Source organism: Protopterus annectens, chromosome 4.part0, assembly GCF_019279795.1.
Source record: "Protopterus annectens isolate FY-2018-M chromosome 4.part0, PAN1.0, whole genome shotgun sequence".
Taxonomy (NCBI): domain Eukaryota; kingdom Metazoa; phylum Chordata; order Ceratodontiformes; family Protopteridae; genus Protopterus; species Protopterus annectens.
The window spans coordinates 1,488,189,314-1,488,205,526 of record NC_056733.1 but is presented as its reverse complement, the minus strand read 5'-3'; the positions used below and the strand labels follow the sequence as shown (position 1 = coordinate 1,488,205,526).

The 16,213-nt window shown below is 42.7% G+C and overlaps 1 protein-coding gene across 2 annotated transcripts in view; it reads left to right on the top strand.

Annotated features, from left to right (window-relative positions):
• THG1L (tRNA-histidine guanylyltransferase 1 like) overlaps positions 1-16,213 on the top strand; it is a 469,543-nt gene that overhangs the window by 393,960 nt on the left and 59,370 nt on the right. Inside the window, exon 6 of one of the 2 annotated variants that reach the window (XM_044069328.1) lies at positions 13,013-13,059. The exons of the other annotated variant lie outside the window; for it this stretch is intronic. Coding sequence (XP_043925263.1) covers positions 13,013-13,051 — 39 coding nt within the window. The 3' untranslated portion in view covers positions 13,052-13,059. Of the gene's footprint in view, positions 1-13,012; positions 13,060-16,213 lie in introns of those variants that run through there. 2 annotated transcript variants of the gene reach the window in all.

Here is a 16,213-nt window from a genome sequence, read left to right as displayed (position 1 = left end):
CATATATATATATGTGTTTATACTGATGTCAATATCATTTTCCTCCGTTATTCTTCTCCTCCACAGTGCCATACAACCATCTCCATTACTGATTTGATATTCTCTCTTAATCGTGTCCATCCTTCTTACTGTTATCACAGCTCCCATCCTTCTCCCTGCCTTGTATACATCCTGTGCCAAAACCATACTCCCCTTTCTTCCTAGCTTTATATGTTCCTCTTTTGTCATGCGAGTTTCCTGTAGTAAGCAATATCAGTCTCTTGCCTTTTTAAATTAAGTATTCTCTCCCACTTGTCCTACCATTCCATGCATTTTCTAAGGCCATATGTTTAATTTCATTCATTATTCATTTTTCTGCCTAGTCCACTATCCTTAACCAGTATGTCCTGCTGATTAGTCATAACACCTTCTGTTAATTGCATAATTGCTTAATATATACCTATTTCTCTTTTGTAGTTTATTACTTTTCAAACCACTTATTACTAAAATTCCTTGCAAATCTGTTCCCTCCAAAAGTGGTCTGCCACTATTTCCATTATGTCTTGGCCGCCGTCCCCCCCAGAAATGATTTCCTTACTATATACAAATGTTCTATCTTACATGATGGGGGCCTTAGCCCCTTTATAGGTTGTAGAGCTATATCTCATTTACCCCCCTTCTTTGGAGGGTGTGTCCAGTGCACAATTTGAGACATTTTTGACATACCATGGCTCCCCCCTACCTTCTTTTCTTTACTTGGTTGCTACTCTTTCTTGTTTGCATAACACCTCGAAATTTCCAAATCTTCCTATTCAACCATTAATCGGACTAAAGATCTACATACTATACAACTATTTTAACTACCCCACACACACACATTCAGAGAAACTGTAACTACCTACTAGATTGCCTGGTCTTTTTCCTTTTTTATCTCTTTCCTTCTTAGATGTATGTTCCCCCTTTCATAACTTAACATGTTAAGTTGTCTATCTCGCCTTCATTCTTGCTGGATGGGTTCGGAGCCGACCTCGGCTCCGACTCGGCCACTCTAAAAGCTCGAGAGTTGGTTCCACCGGCTCGAGGCTCCCCTTATATCCCACAATGCTAGGCGAGAGTTACCTCAGATCTCGTTTGCCGCTACAGCTTCGAGGTTGGTTGTTTCTACCGGTTCCTGGTGAGTACTATTTTCTTGTGAAAATTAGTCTTTAAAAACCCCTTTAATTTAATATTTTTACTTAGTTAGTGTAGGTTAGAAAACTTTTATTCCTCCCACCAAAAAATTTCCGTTTCTTTCCCCAAGAACCTTTGGTTCTTCCCTTGGGCCTATAGGCCTTTCCTTCCCTAGTGGAGTGTGTGTGTTTATTGTAGTTTAAATTACTAGTATTACTACTATTTTTATTGTATTAACCTGACAGGGTATAACTAGTGTGTTTGTGTGCGTGTTTGTGTACACCTGTTCAGACAAAATGTCTAAAGAAGCAAAGGTCTCCGGATTCAAGAAGTGTGATGCGTGCTGTCAGAAAATGTCTCTGACAGACGCTCACACTTCTTGTGTCTATTGTCTGGGGCCTTTGCACCTGCAGGACTCCTGTGCTGTGTGCCATGGCTTCAGCCCCAGGGTCCTGCAGGAAAGAAAGAATAAATTAATTCTTAGAGGCTTACTCAAGCCAGAGGATTCCCTGTCTGTTTCAACAGGGAAGCCCTCTAAGGCATCTAGGTCTTGGCTCCGGCAACTGAGACGAGACCTAAGGTTTCACAACCTTTGCCTTCATCGGCTCCGGCTGGAGCCGATAAGTCACAGTCCACAGTTTCTGTGGCACCCTGCTCGGCGGGCGAGGTTATAAGTTCCGTGTCGGCTCCCACCAGACCTTCGGAGCCGACAACTAGGAAGAGGTCCAGGTCACCATCTCTTGGCTCCGTTCATTCGGCTCCAGGATCTCCCCTGCTGTCTGAGCGGGCCAAAGGTCTCACTCCTCTAGGTCATCGAGGCTGTCGGATCATGACCTTCAGAGGGTAGTGAGTCGACTACTTAAGTCCGAGGCACTGGCCCAGATGCTTCAGAGCCCGACTCATCAGTCGATGCCTGCCCGGTCCATCAACATATTCCTCCTTGACTCTCTTGAGTTCGGGCGGTCGTGTCAGAACCGAGACTGTGATTACGTCGGAGCCGATACAATTGTCTTCGGCTCCGTCGTCGCTCCGTTTTCTTCTTTGGAAGAATCTCGGCGCGGACTTCCCTCGTCGGCTCGAGGGGTGAGTGGCATCGGACCCTTGTCCGACCCCCTCTCCCTCTCGGGCTTGGCGCTGGTGAGTTCGGCTCCGACATCGACCTCGGAGCCATCACTGTCGGTGCCGAGGGGTTCTTAGCTTCTCGGGCGGGGACCTCTGGCTCTGCCTGACAGGGGTGCATTCGAGGTCATGCGGAGTGTGTTAGAGCCTGGCTCTACTCCACAGTCGGCTCCGTCCGCCCCTCCCTCTATGGTGCCTCAGGCTAAGTCGACTCACTCCCTCATCCCGGACCGCAGAGAGCCAGCTCCTCAGGAGCCCCTGTGGGATTTCATCCTCTTCGAGGCCTCTCCTGATTTGGCAGAAGAGCCCCCTCGGAAGAGGAAGTGTAAGAGGAAACACATTGACTCACCTGAGTCTATCACGTCAGACACAGATTTGGATGATTCTGAGGGTTCCCCGTTCCCCTTCTGAAGATGTCTCATTTGCAGACATTCTGGAGATCCTGAAACAGAGGGAAATTGGCCAGCCCTCAACCCTTCAGAGGACGAATCTGTGTATCTTGAGGCGTTGGCTCTCGTCCTTCCACCTCCTGGGTGTCCCCCTTCGACCCCTCATGCAGGTGGTTGCTAAGAAGGCATGGGCGGCTCCTGATTCAGTGGACCCCACTCCCAGGAGACCCTCTAAGTTCATAACAGCTCCAGCAGACAAACAATTTTTAACAAAGGAGTTTCTGTGGATGCTATGGTGGTAGCTGCTGCCACAAAGAAGGAACTAGCTGATCCTTCAGTACCTGTCCATCCACCTAACAAGGAATCTAGGTCCATGGATAGGTACGGAAGCGGATGTTCTCCTCAGCGACATTTACCATGCGTTAAGCTGAACTACCTGTGCCATTTTACTCGTCTTCAAAGGGACTTGATCAAGGAAGCGGTGAAATGTTAAAGGATCCTACAGCTGCGGGTTTCAAGACAAGATGAACACGCAGCTGGCTACCCTTAATTCCATATCCAACTCCTCCATGCGCCTCCTTTCTTACGGCTGATGGAGCGAGCAGAGCCGCAGGGACAGGTGTGGCCTTACGTAGGCATGCCTGGATGCGGCTATGCAATTTGCGGACCCCTTCAAGGCGTCTTTCACGAACTCCCGTTTGATGGATCATCCTCTTTGGTCCTCAAGTGAAAGAAACCTTGACTAGGTGCTTGAGACTGATGGCAAGACCCTTTCTGCCGTCAGTCCGTTTTCTACTCCTTCCAGGCCTTACCCCAAAGGCCAGAAGGTGGAAAGATGTGGTTCCGTAAACAATCTCAAGGGACTTAGCCTGGCCTTTAGAGTCGTTTCCCGCCAGAGGCAGAGGCGGAATAACAATGGTAGGCGCCGCCCTAGGGGCAGGGGGTCCGCAGAACCAGGGCAATCGGAAGCCTTCCTGACAAGCCCTTTCAGCATCCCTGAGGTGTTGCCCGACTGCCCAACCGGAGGCAGTCGGGGAAGATTGTCACTGTACCCAGAAGCCTGGCTATCCCTGACTCAAGACAAATGGGTACAGTCCATCATTTCGAAGGCTATTCTATCCCCTTTCTTCGCTTTCCAAATCAGTCAAAAAATCCCTTCCAGATGTTCCACCGCTCAAAGGGATCTAGCAGCTTTGGAAATTTCAAAACTGCTTGCAAAAGAGCAATTCAGCCAGTGCCAGCAGACCAACAAGGATCCGGAATCTACTCAAGGTTCTTTTTAGTTCCAAAGAAAACAGGGGACTGGAGACCGATATTGGATCTCAGTGTCTTGAACAAATCAGTCAAGAAAACAAGATTTCGGATGGTCACGCGGCAATCCATCCTTCCCCTTTTGGGCAAAGGAAACTGGATGTGCTCTATAGACCTTCGATGCGTACTATCACATAAAATGAACAGGCGCTCCAGAAGATTCCTCCGCTTCAGGCTGGGAACCAGTCATTTTCAGTTCAGGGCCCTGCCCTTTGGTCTCACCACTGCCCCGGTGTTTACCAAATGCATGGCAGTGGTAGCTTCTCACCTGAGACGACAAGGATTCCAGGTGTTTCCATATTTGGACGACTGGCTCCTCACAGCTCCCACCAAGCATCTCCTTCTGATGGCCAGAGATTATACTTTTCGCGTTTGTCAAAACTGGGTATTTCAATAAATTGCGAAAAGTCAGTTTTGTCACCTTGTACTATTACCTACATAGGCGCAAATCTAGATACGATAAACATGTCTGCAAGGCTAACACATCAAAGGATATCAGACATTCACAAATTGGTATCACTCCTTCTCAACAACAACAGAATCAAAGCCAGGTTAGTTCTAAAGGTGTTGGGAATTATGGCAGCGACCATACCTCTCCTTCCATTAGCCAGATGCCACATGCGGATCCTTCAGGGGATGCGTTTTACTTAATGGTCATAGCAGGAACTTCCAATGTCTCACACCATTGTGATCACGCAGGCGTGCAAAAGCATCTCATGTGGTGGATGTCTTCCCCCCATCTCCTGTCGGGAAGACCTTTTGTTCCACCTCCTCCGGTTGCTACACTGACAACGGATGCCTCCCTGATCGGGTGGGGGGGGCATTATCAGGGCAGGACAGTCCAGGGCACATGGCAACCAAACGAATGCCACTTGCACATAAATGTTCTGGAGATGAGAGCAGTGCTTTTAGCGTTGCAAGCCCTTCAAGACTCTCTTCCCTTGGGAACAATTGCAATCCAGACAGACAATATGTCTGTAGTGTGGTACATCAACAAACAAGGCGGAACCAGATCATACCCCCTGTGTCGAGAAGCACTCAGACTGTGGCAATGGGCGATTTCTTCTCAGCGTTTTCTGATAGCAACGCACATCCCCGGGAAGTCCAATCATAAGTTGAGCAGAGCTATTCTCATGCCTCACGAGTGGTCTCTGAAAGACTCTGTAGTGAGAGAAATTTTTCTCAAGTGGGGTCAGCCTTGCTGCGATCTTTTTGCTACTCCCCAAAACAGCAAGTGCAGAGAATATTTCACTCTATTCCCTTTACCAGGCCAACCCAGCAGAGACGCTCTAGTCCAAGTTTGGCCCCGGGGACTTCTGTATGCATTTCCTCCTTTCCCACTGATCTCTCAAGTAATTCAGAAAGCTATCGCTCAGAAGGCCTCATTGATCCTCATTGCTCCTTACTGGCCTCGACAAGTGTGGTTCCCCTTTCTACATCGTTTTTCTCTTGGAGCGACCGTGGAATCTGGACCTAGTTCCAGATCTTTTGATCCATCAGTCGGGTCAGTTTCATCGCTCCCTCCCCTCTCTGAACCTCACTGCTTGGTTCCTCCAGTTCCAACCTTAGCCAGGCTTCCTCAATTATCTCACTCTGTTAGAGATATATTGATAGCTTCCCATAAATCTTCCACTCGAAAGATTTATTTGAGTAAGTGGAAACGCTTCTCATATTGGGCACAAGGAAAGGACATAGATCCTCACTTCCATCCAACTAGTCCTTGATTTTCTAGCTGAACTCTTCCATGCAGGTTCATCTCCCTCTACACTTAAAGTTCATTTGGCAGCTATTTCTAATTTTCATGTGGGTATTTCTGAATCTGCCCTAATGTCCCACAAACTCTGCAAAGCCTTTTTGAAAGGAGTTTTTCTTCTCAGACCTCCTATAAGAAATCCTCCTTCTCCTTGGGACCTAAATTTAGTTCTTGCTTCTTTGATTCTTCCCCTTCGAACCTGCAGCTTCCTGTTCCTTTAAATTGCTATCATGGAAAACTCTTTTCTGGTAGCTATTACATCAGCTAGAAGAGTTTCAGAGCTTCAAGCACTCAGTTGTCGTCCTCCTTATCTTTTGTTTCATAAGGACAGAGTATCCTTACGAACTAACCCGTCCTTTTTGCCTAAGGTGGTCTCGACATCAAATCTAAACCAAAGCATTGACCTCCCTGTCTTTTTTCCAGAGTATTCCAATAGGTCTGAACAAAAATTACACTGCCTGGATGTTCATCGTCAATTGAGGTACTACTTGGATAGAACAAAACAATTCAGAAAATCTGATCAGCTGTTTGTCTCCTATGCGGAAAGCAGAAAGGGACTTTCAGTTTCAAAGGTATCATTATCCAGATGGCTAACATCTTTGATTTCCCTGGTATATGAAATTAGACAACAAAAATTGCCTAATAAACCTAAAGCCCATTCCACCAGAGCTTTGGCTACTTCTTTAGCCTTCCAAGACAGACTGCCTATTGACACCATTTGTGCAGCGGCTACTTGGGCTACTCCTCACACTTTTATTTCTCATTATAAGTTGGATTTAGCTTCTAGGCATAGAGCTAATTTTGGTTCCACTGTTCTCAGGAGTCTGTTCCGTTAGGCCACCCGGGACAAGGTGCTAGGGGCGGTCCCATCCAGCAAGAATGAAGGCGAGATAGACAACTTAACATATAGAAGTTATGTTCTTACCATAACGTTCCATGTTAGTTGTCTTCTTCTCGCCTTCTTCTTAAGGCCCCACCCTCCTTCCCCTGGCCTGGACAGACCTAGAGGAGTTGTGATCGTGACCTCTCTTTCTACCACCTCTTTCTTAGGCATATGCTGTTGTGCATATTTCCTGGATCAGGATGTAGGTCACCCTTCTTTCTTCCTGTTGTTAGAGGTGGACTCTGTTTTAGAGTTATTCTGTTACTATTATAAGCTGGGGTTAGCTTACAAACGAGATCTGAGGTAACTCTCGCCTAGCATTGTGGGATATAAGGGGAGCCTCGAGCCGGTGGAACCAACTCTCGAGCTTTTAGAGTGGCCGAGTCGGAGCCGAGGTCGGCTCCGAACCCATCCAGCAAGAAGAAGGCGAGAAGAAGACAACTAACATGGAACGTTATGGTAAGAACATAACTTCTATTTTCAACATATAGTGAGACTGTTTATTTAATTTTAAGGATATCATTTAATTTATCTTCTTGGAGTTATTTCAAATCTAAATGTGTTTTTGCCCCCCCCAGTTTTTTTACCTTTCTTAGTTATGGCACAGCCTTTGGCCACCTTTCCCTTTGAGATTCTTAATTTACTAACATGAATAACTGCTTTGAAAACCCCCTGAACATGGGCCAAAGAGACACCAATCCTTGTGATGTAATAGATAACTATCCTTCCCCCTCACAGGATCAAACCAAACTCCCCTTTTATGGGTGCGTGTGCATATGTTTTAAGCAGTATTTGCCTGCTGAGTTACAGCCACCCACCATGTACATAAAGATAGATTTTGAAAGAAAGAAATGAGGGGTAGAAGAGGAACTTGACAATGACTCCCAGTGTCATTTCTCTAAGTCTGATCTCTTTATCAACTGTTTAAACTTAAATAAGGGGTGTTCTGAACCTCAGAATCTCCCCCTCCCCAGATTTGCACCATCTGTAACTTGCACTATTGTTAAATATATATATATATATATATATATATATATATATGTGTGTGTGTGTGTGTGTGTGTGTGTAAAGAGAATCCTCTATAAACCCTTGATTTTTCCAAGCAACTAATGTTTTGCAAACATTCTAAAAGACCAGCTCTTTAAAACATGTAACAACAGTTTAACATACTGTTATTACCTAATGTCAAAAAAAACATTGTGATGGGAAGTCAGTCACATATAATTAAGGTAGTCCAAAGTTGCTTTTCAGGAAAGAGTCCTTTCACAACCGACTTGAGTGATCAGTACAGTGCCAAATGTGGTGTTGTCAGTTTCTTTGGACTTGCATAGCACACAACACCTCTGCCCTTTCCTTAAGTGCTAGTTATGGTTTAAAAACAGGAACAGTCCTTTAGTTTGCATTTTGACACCTGTCAGGACATGCTTTTTCTTCTAGTTGTTTCGTCAGTTCATCATCATTACTACAATGCAGAGAGATGTTTTGCATTAAAGTCTCCAAGTTCTTCTCCTCCTCCTCTGGACTACTATATGTTCTTGGACCCCCAGCCACATAAGCCTAATAAGAACCAGGAACATAATTTTACATTTTATTCCCTTTATTTTGTCCATTCTCTAAATGGGAATATAGGCAGCCCAGTAGGTAAGATGCTCACCTTTGCAGAATGCTGTGGGTTCGTTCTGTTCCCACATCAAGTAGATGGATTAATTTTTCCAATACTGATACTGTAGTGCAGCATGTTGTGGGGGTGGGGGGGTTGCTGCATTTCTTTTTTCGTAAGACATTAAACCATGACCTCTCTTTTTAATTTCTCCAAATTGTTTGGGTTTCTAATACCATGACAGGTATGGACTCCACTCCTAATTCAAAGTATGATTAAAGTTGATGAAATTAGTATTATTTCAGTCTTTGATGTCAACTAGAAGTGCTCTTCGCAGCACCCACAATGTGCCCAATAGAGACTACTTCTGCAGTTTGTATGGAGTTACATGGATCAGTAATATATCTAAATACGATTGTAGATTCTTTTTTTATAAGACCCATTGCTGCTCCTAATGTTGGAAGTGTCTGGGTATCTATCTTCCACATTGCTCTCGTTTCTGATTGTAAATCCTGATATTTTTTTACTTTGTGTCTCTCTGTACGCAAGACACTGTAGTCACTGGATGTAGCGATTTCAGTGATCAGTGCTACTTTTGTCTTCTTTACATGGTTCATAGGTTCATAGGTTCATACTAGGCTATCTGCCCGAGGGCATTTATAAGCCTAGCCCATAGTTTTGTGGCTTACGCCACCCCTTTAGTTTGGAGAAACTATGCCCATTATTTTGCTGTGCCTCTGTCGAGCAGTGACACTGAGGTAACCCCTGGGGTGTATCTGCGATCTCCCATCCATTGGTCAAGATTCCTCTTGAACAAGGCCAGCGAGGTGCTCTGCCTCACATAAACCGGGATTTTGTTCCACAGCATAGGGAGTCTTTGGGTGATGAATCTATCCCTCCAGCACGTCCTATTAATAACCGTGTCAAGGTTTAAGTCTCCCGCCCTTGTGGCTCTGAGGGATCTAGATTTTTTGAGATGAAGCATGTTCATCAAATCTGGGTTTGACATCGCCTTGTATGTCAGGCATAGGTCACCTCTGAGCAAGCAGTAAGCAACTGAATATAACTGGAGTTCTTTCAGTCGGGCAGCATAAGACAGATTTTTGAGACCCTTTATCCTTTTGTTGAGGAACTTTTGTGGCCTCTCCAGCTGCTGCAAGTGTCGGGTCAGATACATTCCGAATGGGGCATTGTACTCGATCATTGGTCTGATGAGTGATGAGTATAGGAGACTATGACTTCCTTGATCTAGATGTGAATCCCTTCATGATAAGGTGGGCAATGTAGAAGGTCTTCCTAACTACTTTAGCAATATGAGTGTCGAATGAAAGGCTACTGTCAACCTGGGTTCCCAGGTCCCTAATAACTTCTTCTGTGTTCAGGGGATTGCCACCTATATGGTAGCTAGGGGTAACCTTATTTTTCCGAAGGGTATGACTATGCATTTCTTGGCATTTAACTTTAGGCCATGGCTCTGGCACCAGTTATCCGTTTCTGTGAGACCCTTCTGAAGGATATCTGTGTTGGATGAGTTTTCAACTACGGCGCCCAGTTTGCAGTCATCTGCAAACTTTGTCAGTCATAACCCTCCTGTGTTTGCTTGTACTTCAGAAAAGTAGATGCCAAACAAGAGTGGGCCCAGGACTGAGCCCTGTGGGACACCACTTGTGACAGGCTTTGAGTCTGACATGGCGCCAGCAACTCTGACCCTGTGGGTTCTGTCACTCAGCCAGTTTGCAACCCATCTTGTAATGTATGGGTTTACATTTAAGTTGATGAGTTTTCAATGATACCCGAGTGAGGTATTGTATCAAAAGCCTTCGCCAGGTCTAGGTAGGCTGTATGGACTGCCTTTCCTCGTCAATGGCCTTGGTGACTGTTTCAAAAAGTCAACCAAGTTTAAAAGGCATGATCTGCCTTTGACAAAGCCAAACTGGGTTGGATCCAAAGTCTGCAAGTTCCTATGTCTTTATTTATGAGATCCATTATGATCCTCTCCATGGCTTTGCAGATAAGGCTTGTCAAGCTAATGGGACGGTAATTTCCAGGGTCGGTGGAGGCACCGCCTTTGTGGAGTGGGACCACAGTGGCTGCGCCACTCCTGGAGTGCATATCCGGAGGTGAGACTAAGATTAAACAGCTGTCCTAACTGTGGGTTTAATTCCTCGTTGAGTTCATGGAGCACACAGCCGGGGACACCATCAGGTCCCATGGATGCTGTGTTCTTTGTCTTGGAGAGAGCAGTTCTCACATGGGCGTTAGAGATGTTTGGGGGGCTACAATCATTTGGTATAGATCTCTCTCCTTTAGGGGGGGAGAAGTTTGCACTGAACCTGTCAGCCAGTATGTTGGCAATGTCTGTAGGATCAGTAATCTTCACATCATTTTGAACTAATTCTGAGCATATCTGGGAGTTTCCTCCTAGGTTTCTGACATAGCTAAAGAATGCCTTATGGTTGTCTTTAGAGTCCTTAGCTATTTTCTGGACCACTCTATCTGGTTTTCTCACATCTGTCTTCTGAAATGTTGGTAATGGGTGATCCCATGTGATATAGACCATCATTTTCTATGATGCTTTGTGGCTCATGTTTCCAGTGTTTTTCAGCTACGTCAATATTATAATGTTTGTTTGGGGGGCAGAGCCTGAATGACTAACTGAAGGCAGCAGATTTTTAGAGCTCCTTAAACTAGTATGGAATACAGGAATTGAAATATTTATTTTTCTAACAAAAACACCCAGAATAGATTGATGAAGGACTGATATACAAATTTACAAACTTTGGTGGATATCTGTAAGAATTTTCCTGTCAAAATATATTGGAGACTATTATAACTGATAGAAATAAGCACTTCAAAGAACCCTCACTCTGATTTAGCACTAAAAAAGGAACTTACTTCTGACCACTACACTGCAAGAACTGCCATTGAAAATGGATGACTTTAAAGATAATCTAGAGAATCTGAAGGAGAATTGTCAAAAACAGATGTATTTAAAGAAATTCTTCGACAACATCAAAGTAAAATAACAAACAGAGACTTCTTTAAGTGATATTGAGGGAAGACTAGGAAGAAGAAACCCAGAGAGACATTCTCCTTGAACAAAATACTTGGCTTCTCAATAAAGTGGATGAATTAGAGAATAAGGAGAGGACCGACATTAGGATTTTCGGTCTACCAGAGAAGACTGAAGGTGGAGACATAATTTATTTTCTAAACACATGGATTCCAGAAAGATTAGACCTTAAAGAGGATTTTTCATTTGACATCGAAGGAGCTCACAGAGCCTGGGGAAATCCAACGTTAGCACCTTCAGCTGCTTCTTCTACATTACCAAGGTCAATTGTAATAAGGTTTTTATCTTTTATGGACAAAGAACTGGTACTTAAAACTGTGTGGAGGAAAAGCCCTTTGAAATACAATCAAAATTTAATAAGATTTCAGAATGATTACTCAGCAAAAGTTCTGGAACAAAGGAAAAAGGCATAGCCATTAATTAAACTACTAAAACAAAGTAACATTAAATCTCAACTAGTGTTTCCTGCAAGAATCAAAATATAGCATTTAAATGAAATTAGAACCGTCAACAACCTGAATGAAGCCTTTTTGTTAATTAAAAATAACAGTGTTTTTATCTATTCCTGAAGATATGGACTGGGCATCCCCTTCATTGAAAAGAGCAACTGATAAGAATACCTGGACTGATGTAAGAAAGAAAAAACATAAAACTTAATGTAAGATTGCTATTCCAGCAAAATCTCTCAAAGTATCAATTGCAACATAATTAACAGCTGATCCATATTGCTAGTTCATAACTTTAAATGTAAAATTTACACCTGTGTATATATGTTTATGCATATCTACAGGATGAAAAAGGTATGTCTTTTTTAAATTCTTCATTGGTAGTAACAGAAATATTCTTTAGTATTTGCTCTTTACACTTCTACTTCTTTATATATTACTTAATTTAGTGAAACAACTAAACAGTTATTTTTTATTAATTTAAAAAGTCTAAGGATAAATAAATCCTAACAGCTAAGTTTCATATAACATATTTGAAGTTTATATGTTGCTTCTATTTTCTACTTAAAAGTGAACAGCAAATGAAATATTCTTCCTGATAAATATTGTTTTCGTTTGCCTGGCGTTTGATTTAATTGTGGACAGTGAAATGTGTCGTTTTCATCCCAAGAAATGCATATTCCTCATATTCATGTTGTTTTGCTGAAGTGAAGCATCTGATGATTTTAAATGTCTATGTGTTGCCGTGTTTGCTTAGCTTCACTTGATTTTACAGCTGCACTAAATGACTGCATATGATGTGGTATGGGGCTGCTTCCCGAAATGACGTGAACTCTTATAATGTTGTAGAGATGTGGACTTAGATTGAGATAATGTTAACTTTCTTAATTAAAGTGATTGAACTATGGGCTGCAACCCTTTTTTAAAATACATCGGACCCTATAAATACTGGAAGAGTTGAATGGGAAGGGGTGGTGAATGAACGATGGGAAGGAAGAGTTAAGGGAGGGAAAATGATGTCTCCTGTGGCTGTTGGCACTGTAATCACAAATTGGATGCAGCTTAAGCTGTGAAGAATGATCGTGCCTTGGGTATACAAACAGTTGCGGTTAGTGAAATAGATGGCAACTCTCAAACATTATGGGTCCGTAACTTGAAAGTGTTGAATACACTATTTGTTGCCTCTGCTCATTAGAGTTGTATCTGGATAGCAGCATTCACTAGTTTATGATGCCGTAATTATCACTGATTTCTTATGCGAGGTTATTTGTTTATCTGTCTCCATTAAGGAGGATCGTGTTGCGATGGTGCAGTGGCTGGGAACATGAGAAGTGGGTAAGTTTTACTTGTAATGCTTGAAGGCTTTGCCCACGATTATGCATACTAGAAGTCAGGTGCTATAATTGAGATAAATATTTGTGAGTTGGAAGGAGAGAATTGTATAGTAAGGTGCATCAGCGGTATGTAGAGTGGCTGTTGAAACTGGCAGTTGAGTGCATATGATTTTACTGGATATACATTTGATTTGTGCCCAGCTCATTAGTTCAGGGCTGCTCTGTATGGATGGAATTTATGTCAGTTGTTGCCTTTGTGTATACATAAACTTGACAGAATGCTGAATAGATACAAGGACGTCTGCAAGAAAAGAAGGCCAAAGCATTTGGGTTTAGAATGAGAAAGGAGGAAAACAGCTCGCGAGGAGTTAGTGGTGAAGCTTTTAAAGCCCAGAAAGGACGCAAGCAAGTTTAATCCTTTTTATTGACTAAACGCAGACTCGCAGTATTTGCTTAATGTTGTCATAGTTAGTGGCAATAAATTCAAGGATTGGTTGCTTAAATTTCAATGAAATGAAGTTAGACTAACAGTGTGAATGCAGAAATCATTTAGACCACCCAACAAGTTACTTTATAACTTAGTAATGTGAAGTATTTGTAAAATCATATACAAACGCATTATAAAGGTTAATAGTTTAATGTTCCATTGTTAACCATATTAAGTATTTGTTATGCAGTATTGGATGAAATGTTTACATATTCTCTGTGTTGATTCACATTATATATGTGTTCGTATCCAATGCTATGCTAGTTGTTTTATGTTACATGAGTTTGTATAAATGCCACAAAGCAATGACACTAAGATGATATAAATATTTCAAACATTATCAGATATATGTATACCATTTGAATAACATTGATTGTCAGTAAATGATGAAACTATTCCAGTAAGTTAAAATAATAAAATGTCACAAGTTATTTAATCACATAATAGTCTTCTTTAAATTGCAATTTATATATGTAGCTCAAACAAATGAGAAAGAAAGTTAGGGAGTTTGGTACAATAGATTTATTCCCTTTCTGTTGGAGCAGGAATGCTTTTCATCCCATGTTGGTAGTGGATCAAAAATTACACTAGTACTTTATCAATTTTCTTAATATTTAAATTCATATTTAGTTTCTCTAAGCTTGAGATGAGTTTTTTTATTGTCCTTTTTGAAGAAAATATTGACTGAGACAGAAGGATGTATACAAGCTATTATAAAATTAATAATTAGAGATGTTTTATATGTTAAAAATAACAATACAACAATTCTTTCTCTAAAAACAATCTGAAATGGACTTCACATTGATGTTCTTCGTGTTTCACTGTTGCAGTCATTACATTTGGGTAATCTGCTGGCAGGTTGCCCTCAGTCAGCCTGATTAACAAAGTCTTGGGTCCTACGTCGGTTGCTGTCCCTTCTTCCATGACGTCAGGTCGTCAGGGGTATAAAACATGTAGGCAACGCCATTACATCAGTCTTCTTGCCGCGCAGTGCCCGAAGCAGAAGCAGTTCGCAATTGCCGGTCGGCTGACTCCTGAAATTTTCGTTTTCGAGTTTCAGAACCGAAGTCTTCAACTTAAACGCTAAGTACCCCGTTGGGGAAACTTTTTCTTGCTCCTTACCGATGTCAGTAAAAGTTAATAATTGTATTACTTATGGGAAGCAAATACCTCATAAGGATTTCCATTTGTACTGTATTCCTTGCCTAGGCCCTGACCACAACGTATCTTGCTGTCGGTTTTGTGCTTTATTTAATCAGGGCACTATCCGTCATCGGTACATTTTTGCTTGTAAATATTTCTGTTCTCGATTTAATTATCCAGAAATGTCGGTTAGCCATCCAACTACCGGAATACCAAAAAAATGCAAAGAAAAAGACAGAGACAGGCCGTTGAGGTCCAAAACTGCCGATGACGCTTCTCCTAAGCCAGTCACCAGTTTGCCGGTACTCAGTGAGGTGCTTTCGCAGCCCCTGATACCTGCTACTTCTGATTCGCAGGTCTCTACTGAGACCCATTCCGGAGTCCGGTATGCCACAAGGTGCTTCACCTATGGGAACCCATGGATGTCTCTACCTTGGATGGGTCCGGAGCCGCTGTGCAGGCACTGGCTTCTGAGGGTGTATTCAGGCCTACAGATTTGTATATTAAACCAGCACCACCTTCAATTTTAAGGCCAAAATCTCGATCTATGTCTAAAAAACCGACGCCCAGGCCACATGTTCAGGCCCCTATGCCTAAAAAACAAATGATCAAAATGGCTGAAGATTTAATTACTCTAATCAGGGTAGTCAATCCCCCCATCTTCTAAGAGGCCTAGGGCTGAACTTATTCTGAACAGGACTCTGTTTCTTCTGACCTTTCTAATGAACAGGATTTGTCCATTCCTACTTATGAGAACTCTGATGCAGAGGATTCCATTCCTTTTGCTTCTCCCCCTGAAGATTTTTCTTTTGGGGAAACTTTACATACCTTAAGGGAGCATTTCCACTGGGAAAGTCAGGATTTTTCTGAATCCAGAAAGAGGCTTTAGGGATTTCCTTCTTCCTCAGCACAGGACTTTGGCTATACCTCCTGTACTAGACATTGTTGACAATGTGTTTTCAGAATCCAGTATGGCCCCTGATTCCCTGCCTCCGGCCCCTTGTAAGCCAGACAGATACTACAGAGTTCCCGAGTCCCACAAATTCCTTTTCAAAAATCCAGTTGCGGACCCTAAAACCATTTCTCAAGGGCCCAAGGGCATTAAGGCTTCTAATGCTAAAAATAAAACCCCTTCTGATAGAGACTCCAGGGCGCTGGATAGATGGGGTAAAAAGGTTTATACTTCTGCAACCTTGGCAATCGGGGCTTTAAACTGTCAATTCCATATGCTAAAATATCAACAGCATATCATGGGACTGCTTAAACAGAAAATGATGATTTCTGACTGTGTGGAAAATAAGGATTTACAGGATTTATTGCATTCCGCTGAACAAGTTGGGAAATGTACTTTGCAATGTGGTTTTGATTCTTTGGAGGCCCCTTGCAGGGCTGCTGTTAACGGGTCTGTGCTTAGAAGACATGCTTGGCTTAAGGAGCGTTCTCTGCTTGATCATGTTAAAGCAAAATTGTTGGATGCTCCTTTGCAGCAGGACCATCTCTTTGGCAATAAGGCTGAAGAAGTTCTA